Consider the following 23,501-nt stretch of genomic DNA (forward strand, 5'->3'; position numbering starts at 1 on the left):
CCACCAGAATGGCAGCTCTAGGTGGCCTTGTGAGAGAAGAGAACAATGGCTCTATTCTCTCGGTCTCCGTCAAAGAGATGACGGCTCAAAAAAATTGAGCCACGTGATGTGCTATCCCTCCTCATTCCAGGCCCACTAATGTTAAAAAAGTGCTTCTAGTGAGTGAAGGGAAACGACACTCTCAGGCAGGAGGCACAGAGTGCAGAGCAGCGCAGTGAAAAGAAAACGAGATCCCCCCATAGTTAAAGAAAAAACATCAGATTCACACAGTGCAGTAATAAAAGTATCAAAAATCACACAATATAGTTTAAAAATAAATATACAAATCAATCGGCCAGCAGCCTTTACTATCCGCTCTACGTCATAGGTTCTCTTATATGGAAGATAGAGTAGTAAGGAGACAATCGGCTGAGCAACTAGAAAGCTGACTCCCTCAAGATGACGGCTCTATGCAGCAGTATGAGAGAAGAGAACAAGGCATGGCAATGGAGACCACAAGACTTTTCAGAAACAGAATAAGCCAACAATCTTGGTTCTCCCTTCTTGAGCAACAAGTTTAAACATTAGGTCTCGCATTTGCGAGAGTTATAGCGAAATTACATTTTTTTAACCTGTGTTTTGATTTGGAGAGCATTGGCATTGAAAACTTGAAGTTTGTGGCTCCCAGAATGTCGGAACCGGAGGGCGGGTTGAGTTTACTGCATGGTCATGGCATGCCGAGCAGCTGCGGTGCTCGGAGTCAGTCTCAGCTGCCGTGGGGGAGAGCAGGTAGCAGCGTCCATAGGCGCGTTGTGAGGACTCCTTAAGCTCTGGTGGTGGAACGGTTCGGCCCCCCCGCTCACTCTGAAGAAAATGAAAGCGTGGCTGCTATTGTTAAAGAGTGCCGCGCTGTAGAGAAAGGGAAAAAAACATTTTTTACTAATGATTGAGTTTCAGCAGAGGTGCAAGTCGGGTGAGGCGCACATTTAAAGAAGAAAGGCGCGCCTGCCGCTATTGCCTACTTACTCCAACGAAAACAAATGAGCGTGCAGCCTCTATTGTTAAAGCGTACCGTGCTGGGAAAAAAAGATGTTTTTTAAATCCAAAAGTTTTTGCAAAGGTGCAAGTGGGGCGAGCCAGCATTTTGAAAATAAATGGGCTGTCGTCATTGCTAAAAAAAAAGCAAAAATGAAGCACGGCGTGCCTTGTTGGGGAAAAAACATACTATGTTGCACAAATAGAGGTGGGTGAGCCGCACACAACACAAGAAAAGTCATGCGGCTGCCGTTGTTAAACTCCAAGTGCGGCCTGCTTCAGAAAAAGAAATAGTTATTAAGTTGCGGGAGAGCGTGTCGTGCCTGTAACAGTAGATAGGAGAAAGTCATTTCAGAAAATAGTGCTCACAGTCTGTAAATAAAACATATTGAGTAACAACACATGTAAGAGGGCCAGTCCTTGTGGGAGGTTACAACATGAAATACAATAGGTCTTGCATTTGTGAAAGCTAGAGTTTTTGGAGTAATATGCTGGTTGGAAAAAAAAAGTAACAACATCCTGGAAATAGAAAACACTCATAGGGAATGCAAGATTAAGTAAAGCATGTGAAATGTGAGCAGGCATGTTAAAATGTTGGTAAGGAGGAGCTAGACAGAGACAGAGGGAATAAGAGGAAGAAAGAGAGGAGGGAGGGGCAACTGCAGAGCAGGAGAAGTGAACACTGTTCTTCAAAGAAAGAAGAGAAAACGAAAGTGGCACTTCATTGGCAAACTCTGTAAAATGGCGCTAATGTGTTTAGTTGGGAAGAAAAACAATCTGGCCACTTTTCGTATTTTGAACCTTTATTGTTCTTCTCAATTCCGAGACTGCACTTTGGAATAGAAAAATGTCATATAAAGACTACATTTGCAGCCATGGTGTTTGTTTTTTTTTGGATCCATTTCACAGGGGAACCAAGCTGATAAGCAATAAAAATCAAGGCGGCTCACTACAGTACACAATATCCAAGATGTAATAAACTATTAAAAATCTATATACAGCCGAATACAGTAGTGTAGTGTTTTAAGAGGTAGTTGCGAGTTTTAGTTTTTTTCTATTTAAGAATACTGATTTGCCTAACTTGGCTACCATGGTCTCACCTTCTAAAACAGGAACAAACTGCTAATCCTGGGGGAATATGGGCAGTCCTCATGGTAAGTTACAATAGGAAAAAGGGAGGTACTAAGGAGGGACTACTAAGCCTATTCACGAATCAAAAGCCACCATTTACAAAAGACAGTAACAGGAGCCAATTGAAAAGATGGCTGGAAAATGGGTGGAGCTTAAAGTCCATACCTGAATACAGCATGTCTCAAAGAAAAAAGTGCAAGCTCTTTCTAGGCAAGAGCTAAACAGGGGCATGTAGTGTTATGCGACGTCTCGGACCACGCACAAGTGAAAGCTAGCCAACCCAAACACCAACCACAGGACCCAAAATCGCATGACTCCTGTGTACAAAACAGAGCTCTGCATGCCCGAACTCATGCGGCACGTCCTCTTCAAGTAATTCTACATCCTACAAAGACAGCCATTTGACCAAACCAAATTACCTTGGGAGTGATTTCCGGCAGAAGCCTCACCACATGCAATAAGTAGTTCGATTGCAAGGCTTGAACTTTAAGCGACTCTTGCGGAACACACATGGAAGCATTCTTTTCTGCCTATCTGTAACTCAGTGGAACGGCCTTTCCCTGCTTACTAAGCCTGTCTTCCTCTTTACTGTGCTCTGGAAAAGAGCTTACAACTGTAGCATCTTCCTATCATGCTTACCCTGATTCTCCTTCCTGATACCTTCTGCTACTAATGCTCATTCTTATGCCATGTTTCACTGAGATATGTGAACTATGCAAACATTGCTCCATGCAATCTTAACCAAGCATATGTGTCACACGCCCCTGCTACAAGGTAAAGTACACTTCTGCACTAAATTGGCACGTCTGATTAACAGAAACGCCCCTGGCAGGGTGTTGCCTGGTAATATGGCTCACTTAACATGTATCATTGGAGCCCATGCCCAGCAGTCGTTTGTCCTGAAATATCAATTTTACAAAAGAAAAACAGTGGGACCGATCTCCTTTATAACAGTGCTGGAAACATGGTTGGTGACTCTACTCCTGGTTGAAATTCCATGGTGAAGCCCTCATTGATATGAAGATGTGATCCCAGGGGGAACGTATTGATTGCCCCAATTAGATCATCCAGAGAGAAGAGGAGACTAGCGCAGCCAGGCAAACATCCGGCATGCTGCATTGCAAACCCTAGCTGTGACAGGTAGTGAACCGGGCAGCGGGTGGACAGAAGCGGCGTCCTTTTGGAGAACTCGATGCCGAGGTGAATCAAGAAGCAGGCAGAAACTGACAGTCGTGGCAGGCAGAAGTCCCAGAATCCTGTGCTCCTGCCGGCATGCAGACTACTCCTACCCTGAACACTCTGGTTACAAGTAGGTGCGAGTCAGAGAAGAAAGGCAACACATCAGCGATGCAAATTATGGACCCCCATGCAGGGATATATAGAAGGGCTGTAGTCTTCCTGACAGGGTTTGGCCATGTGAAAAAAAAACCCTGGAGAAGAACACAGTTATTCTCTTTGCCTAGCCAAGACGTAGATAAATGTGCAAATCGGACAGGCTTCCCTCAAAAATCTCTTAACTGAGCTGATTTTACCCCCAAAGCGTCGTACTGCTAATGATGCTTCTGTTTTTGATATACCTCAGTATGTGTCTTCTCTGCGAAGTATACATCAAGAGCCCTTAAATGGGAGGCTGTAAACATTCGTATGAGAGAAACCCTTTGAGGATGAATGTTCCCCCCCCATGTGCAGCAGGGTTTTAGTAAGATGGCGTGAGGACTATAAGGAGAGTATGAAGCACAGATAAGTGCACATTAATATTGGACTTAGTGCTTTTTATGTGGAGAGAGATGTGCATTGAGAATAACCCTGTGGTGCACGCTTCAATCCGAGAACTGGAACTGCAGTGCAGTGCTGGTAGCCATCTGACAGAAGTGATGGGAAAGCCAATAACATGACATTGGTCTGTGGCTCAGTGAAAGCTACAAAAAGATCCATGGGCAAAGGCAATGCGACCAAATTCACAGAGAACAATAGCAGATACTAATGCATGGCTGCTCCTAGGGGTGATGGTGACCACAGGGTAACAAAAAACACCCAAGAGAATGAAAACCTCAAATCCTGCCACTGAATTTCCTGCATTCCTAAATGCTAGTTTTGTATTGGAGAGCAAAATTTACTCTATATTGGTGGAATTTAATTAGATACAAACTTCACTGTTTTGGTGGCTGAGAAGGTGATAGCTACTGAATCATTTGTTGCAACCTGTAACCAAGTCATAGGAGAGATGCAGGAAATGGTCAAGGCTCTAAAGTAAGCAACAAGTGCTCAAAGTTCCCCATACTGTTGTTCTTTGACTTACTGACAGTGCCCAGGCATGTCCCCAGATGACCTTAATATAATTCCCCCACTCATGTCATCTTGCAGACGCTCTCTGCTTCAGTATGCAATCACCCAATGATATTTTCATATTTAATTTCTGTAGTTACCACCACGTTTATCCTATCCTCTGAGCTTGATCCTTTTTGAAAAGGAGGGGCTTTCCACTAAATAGGCTAGTGGAAAGAGCCTCTGGACCTCACCTTGAACCAAGATTTTGAAACGTATCTATTTTGTGGCTACTAAACTTCCCAAACCTTTACCGACATGGAGCTTGATGAACAGAAATGTAATGCACAGTACTGTTAAGAGACATTTTAACATCCTTTCTCCTTGCTTATGATTAGACAGTGAAATTTTTAAATTAATGATAAAGACCCCAAACAGGAAGCTGCTGGTAAATATGAAAGGAATGGCTTGGGCAGCCTTGCCATTACTAGAAGCAGATTCCCACATTAAGAAGTGGGACCCCAAAGTGTGGAATAACCTGTAGTTATATTGTTACAGCCGGGAGGTGTTCAGTACTATAATTAGTTATCAGCAAGTTCCAAAGACGTGTGTATGGGTTCACAGCAGAAACTGTGTCTAGTAACTCAGTTACTGGATGTATTAAGCACTCTGCACTATTATTGTCTGCTTCATAATCACCCACAATGACAACAGGGATGTTGAAAGCTCTTGTGTGGCCTTGTCCTTTACTTGACTCATTCACAGCTATTTTATCGATTGTGCAGGATTTACATTTTGCTTCACAGTAAGAAATGCTTTATACCCCTGAGCCATTATTTACTGAAATATGATTGTTAGAGAGCAGGTGGTTGGGGGGGTATGGCATCATTCAACTTATTCTTTTTAAGATGGTTTGCAGATTAATGTTGCGTATGGAGACATGACTCAGGAAAGATTTGGTTTGGCCCTCCTAAATAACTTCTCCTACTGCAAGAAACATTTTTAGAGTAGCCCCAGGGAAGCAGCCTGCTTATTCCATTTTATAAGGTTTCCTCCTTGAGAGATGAAGAAGCGAGCTATGTCTGTCTGATTTCCCTTCACAAATATTGAAGGGGTTTTATAACACAACCACGCATCCCTTAACCACGCATGCCTTAACCACATGGTCTTTACAACGACCACGTCTTTACCATGTAGGCCTTTACAAAAAAATTCGATGTAAAGGCAAGATTGGTAAAGGTATATGTGTGGTAAAGATCCCACCCCAGCACCTCCTGTCCTAAGCCCTAAAATTCAGCCCTCCTGCTATATAACATACCTTCTCCAGCCCTATTAACTACCCTGACCCCCTACCCTGAGCCAGAACATCCGGCCCCCTACCCAAAAAAACTACCCTGACCCCAGCACCCCTGCCCTAATCCCTAGAAACTGGTTCCTGCCCTGAACCCTGCTGCTTTCCTCTCCTGCCCTGAGCCCTAAAACTCAGCCCCCTGCCCTAAAAACTGCCCCAACCTTAGTCCCCTGCCCTGAGTCCTAAAACCAGCCCCCAGCCCTAAAACCTACCCCCACATCCACCCGGCCCACCTTACCATGTCGCATCCTCCCTGCAGTTATCCTTCCGGTTCCTCTCCCCACTCATCCGCTAGGATAGCTAGAACGCAGACTGCGTTGACCACTCATATGCGTGGTTAAGGCAAGCGGTGTTCATCTTGCAAGGAAACGGTACGCATGCTTAAGGCTGCGTTGTAAAGGCTGTTTCCCATTTAAAGGTACTGTTAAGTGAGGTAGTCATAGTGCGGTGCTTATGCATATTCGGTCCAGATTCTACTGAAAGGTGACCTCTTCATCAAAAATGCAGATAGGTCGTAAAAGACAGCAGTCAATCCTGACCTCTTTGTACACAACCAGCTGGTGAATGGTGACCATTCCAGGCCACCTCATTTGGAGATGAACATTGAATGCTCTTGCACCATCCATCGGAATAAGATTTGGCTGAGCAGGGGCAAAGGCTAAAAGAAGTCAGCCTTCCTATTTTTTCCATTGATAACATGATTACCATCGACTGTGCCTTTTGTTCGTCCTGGATTACCAACTATCTCTCTGCCTACAGAATTATCAAAAAGATATGCTATTATTCAGATGCCAACTCATTGGCTTCGTGGCACACCCTGAGTGCGTTGGAGTTCATGTCCCTTTATTTTTGCACGTGCTCTCTCGTCCCTTTCCTGTGCCACACTTGCTCGCTTCCCTCCACAAAAATTAAATTGAGTAAATAATTTAAATTGTTACGGATTGCTACGTTGCTGTCTTTAACTATAAGACTAAAAAAGAGTTGTTAGTTTGCATTGGAGTTAACTGTCAATGTGATGGATTAAAACCATGATCTCTTGACTTGGTAAGAGTATTCTGCATCATTCAGAAACTCTGTCCATCACCACCCCCTTTTTCCCAAATCGATTTTATCCACACTCAGTGTGGGAGGGTATGCTCAGACGTGAGTCCCTTGCTCATTGCACCATCAGGATTCAGGCAAGCCGGGCCAACGAAGGCTGTGATGCCAGAAACCGGTCCCCGGAAGCTTGTTTCCTTCCCAGTATAAGAATTGGCTTGGTAGTTTGGTTTGCCCTGTTCCCATCTTGCACTGGGACAGGTACAGACTAATTTGCATGTAGCCAGGTTCTGAGCTGGGATGGTGCAGTGAGCTAAAAAACGGTGATGGATTAAAACCATGATCTCTTGACTTGGTAAGAGTATTCTGCATCATTCAGAAACTCTGTCCATCACCACCCCCTTTTTCCCAAATCGATTTTATCCACACTCAGTGTGGGAGGGTATGCTCAGACGTGAGTCCCTTGCTCATTGCACCATCAGGATTCAGGCAAGCCGGGCCGACGAAGGCTGTGATGCCAGAAACCGGTCCCCGGAAGCTTGTTTCCTTCCCAGTATAAGAATTGGCTTGGTAGTTTGGTTTGCCCTGTTCCCATCTTGCACTGGGACAGGTACAGACTAATTTGCATGTAGCCAGGTTCTGAGCTGGGATGGTGCAGTGAGCTAAAAAACGGTGATGGATTAAAACCATGATCTCTTGACTTGGTAAGAGTATTCTGCATCATTCAGAAACTCTGTCCATCACCACCCCCTTTTTCCCAAATCGATTTTATCCACACTCAGTGTGGGAGGGTATGCTCAGACGTGAGTCCCTTGCTCATTGCACCATCAGGATTCAGGCAAGCTGGGCCGACGAAGGCTGTGATGCCAGAAACCGGTCCCCGGAAGCTTGTTTCCTTCCCAGTATAAGAATTGGCTTGGTAGTTTGGTTTGCCCTGTTCCCATCTTGCACTGGGACAGGTACAGACTAATTTGCATGTAGCTAGGTTCTGAGCTGGGATGGTGCAGTGAGCTAAAAAACGGTGATGGATTAAAACCATGATCTCTTGACTTGGTAAGAGTATTCTGCATCATTCAGAAACTCTGTCCATCACCACCCCCTTTTTCCCAAATCGATTTTATCCACACTCAGTGTGGGAGGGTATGCTCAGACGTGAGTCCCTTGCTCATTGCACCATCAGGATTCAGGCAAGCCGGGCCGACGAAGGCTGTGATGCCAGAAACCGGTCCCCGGAAGCTTGTTTCCTTCCCAGTATAAGAATTGGCTTGGTAGTTTGGTTTGCCCTGTTCCCATCTTGCACTGGGACAGGTACAGACTAATTTGCATGTAGCCAGGTTCTGAGCTGGGATGGTGCAGTGAGCTAAAAAACGGTGATGGATTAAAACCATGATCTCTTGACTTGGTAAGAGTATTTTGCATCATTCAGAAACTCTGTCCATCACCACCCCCTTTTTCCCAAATCGATTTTATCCACACTCAGTGTGGGAGGGTATGCTCAGACGTGAGTCCCTTGCTCATTGCACCATCAGGATTCAGGCAAGCCGGGCCGACGAAGGCTGTGATGCCAGAAACCGGTCCCCGAAAGCTTGTTTCCTTCCCAGTATAAGAATTGGCTTGGTAGTTTGGTTTGCCCTGTTCCCATCTTGCACTGGGACAGGTACAGACTAATTTGCATGTAGCCAGGTTCTGAGCTGGGATGGTGCAGTGAGCTAAAAAACGGTGATGGATTAAAACCATGATCTCTTGACTTGGTAAGAGTATTCTGCATCATTCAGAAACTCTGTCCATCACCACCCCCTTTTTCCCAAACCCTAAAACTCAGCCCCCTGCCCTAAAAACTGCCCCAACCTTAGTCCCCTGCCCTGAGTCCTAAAACCAGCCCCCAGCCCTAAAACCTACCCCCACATCCACCCGGCCCCAACCCAACTTATCATGTCGCATCCTCCCTGCAGTTATCCTTCCGGTTCCTCTCCCCACTCGTCCGCTAGGATAGCTAGAACGCAGACTGCGTTGACCACTCATATGCGTGGTTAAGGCAAGCGGTGTTCATCTTGCAAGGAAACGGTACGCATGCTTAAGGCTGCGTTGTAAAGGCTGTTTCCCATTTAAAGGTACTGTTAAGTGAAGTAGTCAGAGTGCGGTGCTTACGCATATTCGGTCCAGATTCTACTGAAAGGTGACCTCTTCATCAAAAATGCAGATAGGTCGTAAAAGACAGCAGTCAATCCTGACCTCTTTGTACACAACCAGCTGGTGAATGGTGACCATTCCAGGCCACCTCATTTGGAGATGAACATTGAATGCTCTTGCACCATCCATCGGAATAAGATTTGGCTGAGCAGGGGCAAAGGCTAAAAGAAGTCAGCCTTCCTATTTTTTCCATTGATAACATGATTACCATCGACTGTGCCTTTTGTTCGTCCTGGTTTACCAACTATCTCTCTGCCTACAGAATTATCAAAAAGATATGCTATTATTCAGATGCCAACTCATTGGCTTCGTGGCACACCCTGAGTGCGTTGGAGTTCATGTCCCTTTATTTTTGCACGTGCTCTCTCGTCCCTTTCCTGTGCCACACTTGCTCGCTTACCTCCACAAAAATTAAATTAAGTAAATAATTTAAATTGTTACGGATTACTACGTTGCTGTCTTTAACTATAAGACTAAAAAAGAGTTGTTAGTTTGCATTGGAGTTAACTGTCAATGTGGCAGTCACCTTCAGCACCTACCGGGATGTTAAATGGCAATACACTTAATGTGTTCAACATTTTTATTTATTTTTTAACTTTATTTTTTAATTTTTTCACTGAAAAGCAAAATTTACAGATGGGAAAATAAGTCATTAATGCAAGAAGTGTGACCAATAGCAAGCATAGAGGGACATCAGTGGACAATAAGCAATGTTGCAGGCTTTCCAATAATAAACACAAACTCACATCCCCATTATCGACCTGTAAGTACATATGTCTAGACCCCCATGGTCCTGGCTCCGGATGTAAGGTAAGAAGGCAATTATTATGGGCCTGATCCTGACCTCCCTGGAGACAGAGCGAGGGCTTCCCCTTCTACGGCCAGATCCAGCTTGTAATATTTCAGCCATGGGGACCAAATTTTCCAGAATTTACGTGGGCATCCCCTCGCTTTATAAACCACTTTCTCCGTAGCCATGTAAAGATCCATATTGGACTTCCACTCCGTAAGTGTAGGAAGGTGCTGCACCCCCCAGTACTTAGCTATGTTCCTTTTGGCCACCACTAATCCAAGATTAGCCAGCAAGAGCCCGCAGCGCGGCAGGTCGATATCCGTGGGAATACTTAGGAGTAAGAATTTTACATCCAGCCCTAGGCTCACCCCTAGTATATTGTTCAGTTCACCCATGATCATGTGCCAGTAAGTTTGAATGTGGCTGCATTCCCAAAGAGTATGAATGTATGTGGCAAGCTCCGCCCGGCATCTGAGACAGGCAGGGTCATCCACCCTCCCCATCTTGTGTAGACGCTCCCTTTCAAAATAGACCCGGTGCAGAATCTTATACTGTATAAGATGCAACCCAAGTTTGATCGCTACTTCACGCGTGGCCCAGTAGTGAGTTCCCACTTCGCGCAGAGCGGACCAAGGTTGTCAGGCATGTTATTGATCTGCGTTTTGTATGTCAGGGATATCGCTTGGGTCGGGATCTCTTCCTGCAGGAGCCTCCCTTCAAGGGGGCAATCTCTGGCAGCGTCACGTCGTCCAGCCCTTCCACTTGCCAGGCATGTTTAAGTCTAAGATATGCATAGGCTTGTGAACTATGAAGTTGGTATTTGGACTGAAGGAAAGAGAAGGAGGCCAGAGAACCTCTCTCCAAGAGGTCTCCTATCTTAGATATGCCGATAAGGTCCCATTTCCTGAAGCCCCTCACTTTCCTGATCTCAGTTAGACTAGCACCTTCCCATAGGGGGGTCTCCCATGTAGGTTTCCCCTCCCACCTCATCAGATTCCTGCACTCCTCTATGCCGCTATTACCCGTTGAGTAGCAGGGAGGAGTTGTGTGGTCCCGGCACCCCCGTATAAGAAGTGGAGCTGGGAGCGCTCCTGAAATTGCTTGAAGCCTTTCAAGCCTATATGTTGGGTGATCCCCAGGTGCGTGGTTCTATTCATTAATGATTATGAGGTGGGCCGCCCTACCGTAAGCTCTGATATCTGGCACGGCCAACCCTCGTTGTAAGGGTTCCGTTGTAAGGTCTGCAGTGCTATCCGCGGGTGAGCTCCGTCCCATAGGAGGAGGCGCAATTCACTATTAATGGAAGTAAAAATGGCGTCCGGTATTTTGTGATATGTATTCTGCAGAACGTAAAGAAATTGGGGGGGTGTTACCATTTTATACATGGCGGCCCTTCCCATAATAGTCAGAGGAAGCTTTCTCCATCTTCTCACATCTGCCTCAAAGTTTAGCAACACCCGTCGTATGTTACGCTCCTTTCGGGCCTCAGGGTCGGTGGTGATATAAAGTCCCAAGTAAAGAAACCCCTCCGTGGACAGCCGTAGGCCGCTGGGATGTGTTCAACATTATTAAACTAAAGCTTCATAACAATATCATCTTTAAAGAAATCAATTTTACTGTTTCAAGATTTTCAGACGCCGTCCGAATTACGATGCACAGTTTTCAATAGGCTTTCCAAGGCTTGTTTTGCAACATGGAAAGCATGACGGAAAGCATGTTTGAGGGCCCCTAGAAGGGCCCCTTCTGTTTGCTGCTTCTGGTTGGGGGCCAAGGCCCTTGTTGGTCCCGGCACCTTGTGCCACTGGGTGCAGGGATGAATACAATCTCCCATTTCTCTATGGGAGCTTGTGTTACTGCCAGTTTACGGCCATAACACAAGCTCCCATAGAGAAATGGGAGTATGCGACTGCACAGTGTGCGGTCGCATCATAATCTTGTGGTCGGGACAGCCGGTCCGGATTCTTTGCCGGTGTCAGTTGGAGGCAACTCCATCCGACATCGTAATAAGCCCTTAAGTCTCTTTGTTATGTTGTTGAAAGAGAATCTGTCAGAAAATGGTTCCATATACCATATAGAATCCTGGACCCAATAAACTAACATACTCTCCACCCAAATTATCACAATAGGTGTTTGAGGGTCAGTTGACGGAGGAGAGAAGGGGGGCAAAAGGCAGGCTCCACTCAGTTTGGAGAGTTAAATGGGTAACGTAGCTGAGGATCATTGTAATATATTCATCTCTTTTAGAAAATAAGGATTACAATTGTTCATTTTGCAATGCTCTAAGAATTTACTTTTGATGTAAGGTAAATAATACAGACATCCAATTTTCATGAATTTATTCTTTGATTCATTTTGTTGCTGCGCTAGTGGTTGGTTGGTCCCTCTAAAGATTCTTTTCATGCAGTGAAGAAAACATCCATCATGTGTATATATTTTAAATGTTCTTTTAACAGTCTCTCAATGTACTCATCTCATACAAAGACTGCCTCAGCCGGCATGTGTTTTGCCCCATTGTAGTACATTACGACTGAGGTTGTTTTACGGCTGGAGATTTAGCATTAGCAATATTATGTATTACCTTGTAAGCCACGCGTTCTATGGGCCTGTGCTATTCCTGCTTTCCTTGTGCTAGAAGCGTTTACACAGTAGCTACCTGTGCTGTTGGCGTCCTCTGTTTGAGGGTAGATGCACCGTTTTTGCCCTTTTTAGTGTACCGTACAGAACCCAAAACGATTGGCTTTGTCCATGCTTGTTTTTGACAAAGCATATTGGCTAGCTATGATCTGAATATAGACCTGTTGTGATGCTTTCCTAACATTTCAGTGGTAAGTACCCGAAACAACCCAGTTCAATAATTTCTTTATCCGTTCTCCTATAGCCAGAAGTTGTTTGGAATATATCACTTTTCAACTTCATATGGACATTATCATTATCTCTCTTTATTAAACTTGCTGTATTGCCCTTTCTGCTGTCGTTTCAAAATATGATTTTTAGAAATACTTTTTTGCACACCTCGATTGAACAAAACTGCACATGTTAAACCGAATTCGACAATCTGGATGGAAATGAAGATCTACATATTTGGAACTTTATCGGTATGGTGCAGTTGCCACATTTGCAATTTCGGGGTTAGGAGCAGGTTTTCAGTTTTTCCTGAGTAAAATGCCGTTCAAACTGAGAGAACTTTCACAAACTTGTGTGGATGTAGACTATTTTCAAATATTCTTCCAATCATCTTTTATTTCATTGATGTATCGCCATAAGTGGCCGAGGGTATGCCCAGACTTGGGTCCCTTGCTCGCTATGCCATAGGATCCAATCTATCTGGCCTGCCAAGTCCCAAACCGTCTTGGCTTGCTTTTGTTCCCTTCTGGAGGGTGCCTCACCAGGCAGGATTGGGATGGACTGTTCCCATGAGGAGCAGGATCAGTACCGATTTCCATATAGTAGGCCTTTGTCTAGAGTGGCACAGTGGGTGTAGAACGATGGGTTGGAATGCTACCTTGAGGAATTGAAATGGGTAAACTATATGCAAGCTTTCCCCATCATCGCTTGCATGATTGTTGTCTAGGAAATCTACAACAGTTAAATTTTTATGGGCAGTCCTGAAATCCTTTGTGAGTTCTTGAACTGTCAGAAGTCTGCTCCTAATATATGAATAATGGTACTGGAGAATGTTTACACAATATTCAATCCTTAGACTGTGAGTCCCACCCTGAAATATTGACGATGTTCAATTCTAGCACTTTGTGAATTCAACTCTGAAATATACCATGTTCAATTCTAGAACTTTGTGATTCAGACTGTCACTATTCTGAGCAGCAATGTTAATGCCCTACTTCCTCATTAATTTTACTTTCTCTTTTTGATATTACTCACTCATACCTAGGTCTAATTTGATTTGCTTTTCATTCCACCTCTTTTTTTCAGTGTTGACCTAAAAGGGAATATTACTGTGCTCAAGTTCTCAATAGTATGTGTCTGAAAACTCAATGTTGAGGTGAACGGAATACTCCTATTTGTCAAAGAGAATGGAAAGTATGTATTGCAACATTTATTTTGCTTTGCTGTTTTTCATTCCTAGTTTTTCTTTACTATTTACAGCTCGAGATGACCTTCAGCTATTTGGAAATACAAGGAGTCGTTTCCAGTAAACCTGGCCAAGTAAGTATCAGTTCAGAAAATTCACATGCTTTCATTATGTACTTGAAATCAGTGGTGTACAACTTGGTACTAAATATTGATGATTACCAGCAAGGGATCTGGAAAAGTATTTACTTAGAAATTACCAGTGATATATACATGAACACCCACATCATCACTATCTAAACAGGGATCTGCAATGCAAGTTTTGGACATGCAAAGGAAATTAAATTAATGTTGAGCAACGATTATAAAAATGGAAAAACAAAGATAAATAGCTTAAGCTAAAACTTCTTTTACCTTACCAAGCTTAGTCCATGCATTAAAAATACGGGCTTCACTTTCAACTTGACAGTAAGGCCAACCAAGAAATTTGCAGTTGTGAACAACTCTTTAAAATGCTTGTCATCACACACACATTGCTTATCATGTCCTTGAAAATCATCTTGATTTCTTTTGGATCACTGATTACAGAATAAATGATCATGGAGAATCCATTACTGATGATCCTTCAAGTTTATTCCATGAGTATAGCAGCTAGACTGTTCGAACATGGGGACAGCATTGCTGTTATTCAGAAGGGTTCTCTTAAGTGCAGACCTATTCCCATTGCACTGTTCTACAATTTTAGTCTCTTGACTTCCAGTCCACCTCTCGCCACCTAGAATCACTCACATGTATGTAAAGTGTGATCCTCCTAAACTCATTAAAAGCTAAGTTGAACATTTGATGGATTTCTGTGCACTAAACAAAATACTTTATTTAGACAAAATGTTTGTGGGGACATGAAAATTGATTGAGGGGAACTTTGGTGTCAAGATATATATCTACACCTGGATAAACTGATGCACCTGCACAGTCTCCACCAACAATTCAGTCAGCCTAGACATAATAAACATCTGTAGTCAAATGCACCCCTTCGAGATGTTTTACTTAATGTATTTTTATTGTTTTATATTGCGGACCAACTCATTGTCAATGTCAGATCACTCTACATATTGCGAGACAATAAAATAGATGTTTTGTGGTAAAGTGATACAACCCATGATGTATTATTTCAATATGGTCGAACCTTTTTCCAAAGGCATTAAATAGCTCATGTTCATTATTCGGAGTGGGTGAGCTGATCTTGCACTCTGTAGTTTTAGGTAAGAGGCATGAAAGATTTTGTGTTAATGCAACAGTAAAGTTGAGTTAGGCTTACGAAAGCCCTGATTAGATCATTTTGAGGGAATTATGGAACTATAGTGCTGGTACAGTTACTTTCTATTCCCATGTGCCCCTCTGCACCACATCTCTACATGACTGCTTATTTGACCCACGCAAATATTGCATTTACTGTCTCTAAATTTGTATGATTCTGATCTTTTGCTTTGATTTCTCTGTAAAGTGCCCTAGGAACTCTTAGGTGTCGGTGCATGATATGAAACAGAGAAATAAATAAATGAGCCTTTGGGTATTACTCCCCTATGTTTTGTTACTGCAATTATAGAAGGGCTTGTAACGCCTGATGACAGATTTGATGTAACCTCCTATAATGCTCCTAATGCTCTGTTAGCAGGGAGCTTTCACATTCCTGTACCCCAGCCATAACCATTATTTGGAAATATAGAGTCCTCTGATGTAGACAATATCTGGGGTTATTAAACACAGGATTCTTCAAAATTCCCCACACTCACAACCTCTATATAAACACTCAGCAGTACTTGTAATAGATAGTAACTTGTATATTTTTCATTACATACTTGTAATGTTCTCTCAGTGATCTGTTTACGGGGTATTGATATGTAATGCCACACCAAATGTGTAGTTCTCTAAGTTGACACACCAAGGTGTCTTAAAACTTTAAAGCTGGATGCCTTCCTCTCTCTTTTCTTTCACTTGTTTTCCCCACTTCAATATTTAATTATAGAAAAGCAGATGTTCTTGGTTTTATCTGGGATGGTGCTTAATAGATAATTAATTATATTGATTGTTATTGAATGCAAACCTTTACACATGTTATTGTAATGGGCCATATCTGAGAGATGTGTTCTCGGGAAAGTCCATCTCATTTTATGTTTTAAATTAATGGGTCTTTCTATCGAGATTGGTTTATTGGTTTGTTTTTCCAGGTAACACTTGCTCACTGTCCCTGTCCATATTGGGCTTGGCAGGCTTCTCTGATTGACAGTCTAGCCTGAGACCAAATACTGCAGCTGTGCACATCGCCAAAGTTGGTAAATTTTGTTCAAGAATACTTAATGTCTCCGAGTTTCATTTTGGGGCCTTTTATTTTGCGGGCACCAGTGTCAGCCAAACTAGCGGGGTAGTATTTTTATTGAGATGTGTGAGAATGCTCAGAGGTGGGATTTGTGTGAATAACCGCAGATTCTGGGACTTCCCGTCATAGAAATATGAGGAAAAACCTTGAATTTAGCTAAAGTTTAAGATTTGCAGGGCCTTCTGGGCAACAGAACCTAGTAGAATCCATGTAATTCACACCACCTTGGAATCCCGTGGGTGTCTAGTTTTCAGGAATGTCTGGTTTAGGTAGGATTCCCTGGTTGCCACTGACAGCAAGTTTGAATAGTTCAACCATTCAGCATCGAAAGTGAGAGGAAACTGAGATTTACTTCCACTTTTCTATCCCATATATAAAAAATATGCCGAAAATGGTAAACACCCTAATCTGCTCCCAGGAGGAAAGAAAGACTGTATGGTCTACTCTGGAATAGGGTGCATGGCCGATGTCTGGGTGAGCCACCCCACCCTTTTAATTTTGCACATAGAAAAACCTTTGTGTTTAATGTACTTTCTGATCCACTCCCGCTGGTGGGCCAGATTGGGTGCAGATCTCCAAATGTGGACCCGAATAGGGCCAAAAGACGATATTTCTCTGCGCTTGTGTTGCTGTCAGAGCACTGCCCTTTAACAAAGGGGATGCTACCCCTCCAAAGAAAAACCTATGTTGTCTAGTGGGCTTTCTATACTCCCAGGGAAAACTTGGGTCTAACCAACGTGTAAGCCCTCTATATTGCCAATTCTGTGATAGAGGCCTGGACAATATCAGGATGGACAGCCCCAATGCCTTGTTCCACCATCCGGAAATCACTGGTGTCCAGCCGACTACCTAGCCCAATGTATCTTGCAGCTTTTTTAAGTTGATTATGCCCTGCCCTTGCTTGAATGCCCCTTCTCATTTACCCCAGTTCTCACACTGGTTTGAGCGGATCATTCGATTGGTACACAAAACACAGTAAAAGACACACAATTGATGGACTGAATGCAGAACAAATCAAAACATTCACCCCCCAGTCAAGAGATCTGGGTTAAATCCATCATTCTTTCGCTCACCATGCCACCCCAGTTTAGACCTGGCCATATGCAAATCAGTCTTGACCCTGTGCCTCATGGGAACAGTCCAGCCCGAACTGCCAAGCCAGGTCCTCCCTGGACCGGAAAGAAGCATCATAGGATCGGTTTCAGGGTTTCACCCCTCTTCCGCCAGGATAGCTTGAATCCAGTTGCACAGTGAGCCCGTGAGCCGCGTCTGGGCTTTCCCGGCGCACTTAGGGTGAGAAAGCAATAGACACACAATTGATGGACTGAATGCAGAACAAATCAAAACATTCACCCCCCAGTCAAGAGATCTGGGTTAAATCCATTATTCTTTTGCTCACCATGCCACCCCAGTTTAGACCTGGCCATATGCAAATCAGTCTTGACACTGTGCCTCATGGGAACAGTCTAGCCCAAACTGCCAAGCCAGGTCCTCCCTGGACGGAAAAAAGCATCCTAGGACCGGTTTCGGGGTTTCACCCCTCTTCAGCCAGGATAGCTTGAATCCAGTGGCACTGTGAGCCCGGGACCCACGTCTGGTACAAGGATGCTTGTTTCAGGTTCAGAGAAGACCTGGCTTGGCAGTTCGGGCTGGACTGTTCCCATGAGGCACAGGGTCAAGGCTGATTTGCATATAGCTGGGTCTGAACTGAGGTGGCGAAGTGAGCTAAAGAATGATGATGGATTCAACTCAGATCTGTGACTGGGGGTGAGTGTCTGAAAAGTTTCAGCGCTCCGTCCATCATGTCCTTGTGTTTACAATAAACACAGTGCCAGAGTGAGTGGAGATTCAGATTTTATTCCCATTACTTCCTGGTCCCCAAGGACAGAAGGTTGCAGCTGATCCCAGATCTCCTCTTTTTAAATGAATAATTTTAAAATCATAAGTTCAAATTTATGACCCTTATGAAAGTTCTGCGGGCCTTCAACTATGAGAACTTGATGGTGTTCTTGGACATGCATTCATGTACTGATCCTGCAGTACCATTAGGAAGTACCTTTATTGATTATTGGTCCTCTCACTTTCTAGTCACAATCCTCACCTTTGGCCTTAGATCGGTCATGATTGTGATGGTGGTGGCCCTCAGTCTGGAATACGTGTTTCCATACCTCAAAGCCAAAAAGGTTCAACTCATTGAACCAGGTTTGTATTATTTCTTATTTGTAATTGGCAAATAACAGGAATTCCTTTTTGTTTGTTTGGTTGGGTTGAAATTCATGACGGTGCTGGACATAAAGGTCTGTAATAAATGTGGACTCAGTGTTTGGGGCATTGGATGTCTAAAGCAGAGGAAACCACAGCCCTCATCCTACTGGACCTCTCGGTTGCTTTCAATACCGTCTCCCACCCACACCCTAATTATGAGACTCCACGACCGAGGCATCCTCGACAAGGCCTTGGACTGGATCCACTCCTTCCTTACCGACCGAACACAGCGAGTCAGACTTCCTCCATTCCTCTTAGAACCTACAGAAATCAGCTGTGGAGTGCCCCAGGGCTCCTCCCTGAGCCCCACCCTCTTCAGCGTCTACATGGCCCCCCCTTGCAGCCATCGACCGAAACCACGGACTCAACATTGTCTCCTACGCCGGCGATACCCAGCTGATCCTCTCCGTCACCAACAAACCCACAGCCGCCAGAGTCAACTTTCAGAGCGGGATGAAGGCTGTTGCCAACTGGATGAAAGATAGCTGCCTCAAGCTCAACTCTGACAAGACCGAAGTACTCACCTTGACCCGCACCCTCAGCCTGGGATGACTACTGGTGGCTCGCCGCACTGGAAACCCCCCCACCCACCCCCACGGATCACGCACGTAACCTCAGCATCATACTGGACTCCTCGTTTTCAATGAACCGCCAGATCAAAGCTGTATCCTCATCCTGCTTCCACACACTCCGCCTGCTTCAAAAGACTTTCAGATAGAGCCCCACAGAAGCCAGAAAGAAGGTCACCCACTCACTCATCACCAGAAGACTCTACTATGGCAATGCACTCTATGCCAGGGTCACCCAGAAATTCCTCCGGAAATTACGTTCAGAACGCTGCAGCCAGATTGGTCCTCAACATTCCCTGCTGCAGCCACATCACAATACACCTTCGACAACTCCACTGGCTTCCAGTCAACAAGAGAATCACCTTCAAGCTCCTCACACATGCCTACAAAGCTCTCCATGACATAGGACCAGCATATATGAGCCACTGCCTCTCATTCCACGTACCCACCACACAACTTCGTTCCACCCAACTTGCCCTGGCCACCGTCACACGGAGCCACAAGACCAGAACCGGAGGAAGATCCTTCTTCTACCTCGCTGTCAAGACCTGGAACACCCTGCCTCTCCACCTCACCTAATCTCTGTCACTGACCCAATTCAGGAATGGTCTCAAGACCTGGCTCTTCGACTGTACCTCTACACCCTCAGCCACTTGGGTGAGTAGCCACGCTTATGAGTGGTGGTTGTAAGAATATTTGTGTTGAGCTGTTTTCTGGTGGTGGTGGGGGGGGGGGGGGTGATGAAGACCTGCAGAAGAAGACAAGATAATATAGTTGATCTTTCCTTGGTAGTTCGTTTTTTAAAAAAGTTAGATTGAAAGACCATTTCAGTTCTTCAAATGAGCTAGCGGTATCTTATATGAATAGTTGTCCAATGAGGCTGATGCTGTTTCTAATCCATGTGTCCCAATAAGGTCAGATTTAATAATTCTGATTATATTGTTCGGCCATAGGACGTTGTCCTTCAGTTCAAGTTTTGATTTCTGCAGTAATATGCTGTACCTGGCAATTATTAATTTACTGATTAGTGGGGTAGGTGGGTGTCTTTGGTTGAAGTTTCTGGTAATTCATCATTGCATAGACTCGATGAGGTAACCATTCTCTTTATACTAAATCCAAAGTGACCAAAGAGAGTGTCAATGAAATATATTCAGACGGAGAATGCTATTCCCTAGGTTTGATTTATTCTGAAAACATACTAGTACAATTGGTAATTGACTAAATGGATGCCTCTTTTGCGCATATAAGCTTAAAATATTTTGAGAGAAGTGTGTGGCTTTTTTCTGTTTATAACTGGAATTGGGTCAGAATTTTATTGATTTCTTGATTGAGCGCTGGTGGGAATCTCATGGGCAAGGTTATGAGAGCATAATTTTAATTCTCTCTAACCTGCTCCACTGGGTGAGACTGTGGGATGTTCTCTCTACTGCCTTTTAAGACATGTTTGTGGTTGATGTCCAACCAATGCCACTGAATTTGTTTTCTCATTGTTCTTTCTTCTGCTTTCTGTACAGAGTGATGAAAAAGAATTGATTGGGAGATCTTGGACAGTGTCTTTTTATCTTATTACTGCATTGCTTGTCTGTGTTTAGCCTGTTCATCAAGACTAGCTGTAGCAGTGGAGAATGTTACTGATGTAGTGTTATTGGGTCTTATCCACTTCTATGTTTGAGTTATATCAGATATAGCAAAAGGTACAATTAGTCAACCAGGATTATACCCTCAACAATTTAGGCTCTTGATCTTAAATAAGCTGACGTTGAGGGGATATCAGTAGTCGTTAGCATTGAGACGCAGTAGGTTACATTTGAAATTAAGATTATGTAGTAGAAATGTTCATGTACAGTTAATTCAATATGCTTGAATAATCTGTGACTTAGTATCCAGGAGAGACACCATACGTTACAGCTTGTGGGTTTGAGGGTTGGAGATGGGTGGGTTAGAACATTTTTGAGGAACAATTATGACAATTTAGGGGTCCCAGGCCCATGGAGGTGTCAATATTACACCGTATGCACAGAAGTACTGTCTGGTTATATAGAACCCACACTTTATTGGTTAAGTCCTCCAGGTTCTTTAGGTTTGATATCCTTCAGATTTCTTGATAATGCAGTGCACACTATAATCTGTTAGCAAGTAGTTTAATTATCAGTCATTAAACGTTGGTCTCAGTCCTCTAACCCATGTTTATTCTGTACAAGGGCCTCATTCATCTGTGTACACTTTCTTTGATTTTTTTATTTCCTTTATGGCTTTACTGTTTGTCTTGCTTGGTCTGTCTCGTCTTTCAATATGGTTTTTCTTTAAATCATTTCTGTCTCTCTTTCTCCTTAAACCCAGCCCCCCTCTCCGCTCTTACTGGCCTGTTTTTTTCACAGTTTTTCTAGTGCTGTGAATCAGGGAGGCAGTCCCAGGTCTTCATCTCTTGAGATAAAAGCAATAGTCTAAGGACTAATGGAAGATGACGGGTCAAAGAGTTACATAGGTTGTAGTGTCAGTGAAGTTTTACGTGGCACTGCTCTTCCCCGCTGCAGGTTCACACTTGTTAATACGTGTCCTGCTGATTTTCTTAAATTGCCCTGGGTTGTTTTGGATATGTATATTTCTTTGATGTGCCACACGGATCCCCAAGTTGGCTCTGGGCATCCCACTGTCCTGGCTTTATGTCCTCTGTCCAACATCAACAATGAAGGCGGTTTGTTCAGATATTGCCTGGCCATGCACCCACTCATTCCCCGTATGCCACTCTTCAATGATTTTAAAGGCCTTGCTTACATGGGTTTCTGCTTGGCCTGTACAGGAGAGTCACTGGGAGGCAACCATTTTATAAGGTGGCAAGCAGTTATTATTATACCTTATAACTGTTATTGAGGAGCTCTTTGGTTTTGATAAAAGAGAATTTTAATTAAATGTGACCTGGAACCAGTGCTTTATTTGTTTAAAAAAACTGAAGTGCCAGAGCCCTTGTCAGGAGTCCACTTCCACTTGTACCTTCTATTGCCGCTGCCAATGACAGCACAACACAGCTTCTAACCAACACACACCTACAAGTGTGACAATTCTGACTATTCTAGGGCCCCTTATGTATAAGAATGCTTTGGTGGCAGGTATTAGTCATTTTTAATACATCCTAAATTAATAAACAACTGTTGTTGTGTTAGTCTCCAGACTAGACAGACAGCGCCACCTTGTGGCAGACTGACAGGTGGTGACAATTAAGTGCCGGTGTCGAGCACCGGAAACTACCGGCTCAAACTATTCACTGAATGGAACGAATTGCTGTTGCTAAATTCAATAACTCAGACACTTTGTGTAGGTTAAATTCACTTTATTCTTCCTTTCCTTAAAGCACTGAAACGCTCATGGTGCGTGTACAGGAATTAAATCTACTTGCACCAAAGAGTACAACTGGCAGTCAGGCCTGAACTGGCCAAATAAAACTGGAGAAGTGCCATTGAAGGCCTCAGAACAGAGAGGTATATTTAGCGGTAGATGGGTTATAAGTCACCAAATGCAGCTCCAAGAGAGCAACATAAAATTGTCATATTAGGCAGGTATGTATGTCTCCAAACTCCGTGGAATCCAGTGGCGGCTACTCCGCTAAGGCGGAGGAGCGTCTCCCCACTGCTTTTAAGCAGTGTAACAAAGGAAAAATAAAATGATAATAACTGAACCTTATTATCATTTTATTTGTTCCTGTGGCTGGGTCGGGCGGGGCTGTCCCGATCACATGGCAAGGGAGGAGTGCACATGACAGTCATGCGCATTTTCCCTGTTCTCCCTCCACACGGGCTGCATTACAGCCTGCGTGGAGAACATGCCCAGGCTCCCTGTTGCTGGCTGAGCGTCGAACCACGTCGCTCAGATCAATCACAACGCTGCATTGCAGCATTGTGATTGGTCAGGGGAGCGTTGGTGCTTACCAATCACAAAGCTGCATTGCAGCATTGATTGGTCAGGGGAGATTGGGTGCTTCCTGGTTCCCGAGTTGTGACAGAGGAGAGCCGCAGCAGGGATAAGGTATGCTTTTTTCTTTTTCCTTTTTCTTTTATTACAACCCCCCCCCCCCACCCCCTCCCTGCCAACCCTGATCCGCACCGGCCGCCACTGGTGGAATCAAAAATTGCAGTGCAGAAAAGGAAGAAGCATTGGCATAGCTAATAGCTTTGACTTGCATTTTGAGTGCTAACTAAAAAATATTTTTATAAAGCTTGTTGCAGTAAAAAAACAAAATATAAACAAATATAGCGTTCTGTATACAGTGCATTTATGAGATAAATAATGCAATTCAGTGTACTTTTTATTTGTGAAATAGTTCCTCATGAATTGTGATGCAAGCACTCCATATAAGGCTAAGTGATAAATTAAACAGTCGTAAGCATGAGGTGAGAGAAATGTTCCTCTGAGCAGGGTCAACACTCACCTTGTGTATATTTTAAAGACTTGATACCAATGAGTCTTGCGGACAGCTGAGCGGTT

General features: G+C 44.0%; 1 protein-coding gene across 1 annotated transcript in view; it reads left to right on the forward strand.

Annotated features, from left to right (window-relative positions):
• CARMIL1 (capping protein regulator and myosin 1 linker 1) overlaps positions 1-23,501 on the forward strand; it is a 995,540-nt gene that overhangs the window by 365,001 nt on the left and 607,038 nt on the right. The window contains exon 4 of the mRNA XM_085607022.1: positions 13,887-13,946. Within this exon, the coding sequence (XP_085463148.1) occupies positions 13,887-13,946 (60 nt within the window). The remainder of the gene's footprint in view (positions 1-13,886; positions 13,947-23,501) is intronic.

The sequence above is a fragment of the Triturus cristatus genome, chromosome 5_2, assembly GCF_964204655.1.
Source record: "Triturus cristatus chromosome 5_2, aTriCri1.1, whole genome shotgun sequence".
NCBI classification, from domain to species: Eukaryota; Metazoa; Chordata; class Amphibia; order Caudata; family Salamandridae; genus Triturus; species Triturus cristatus.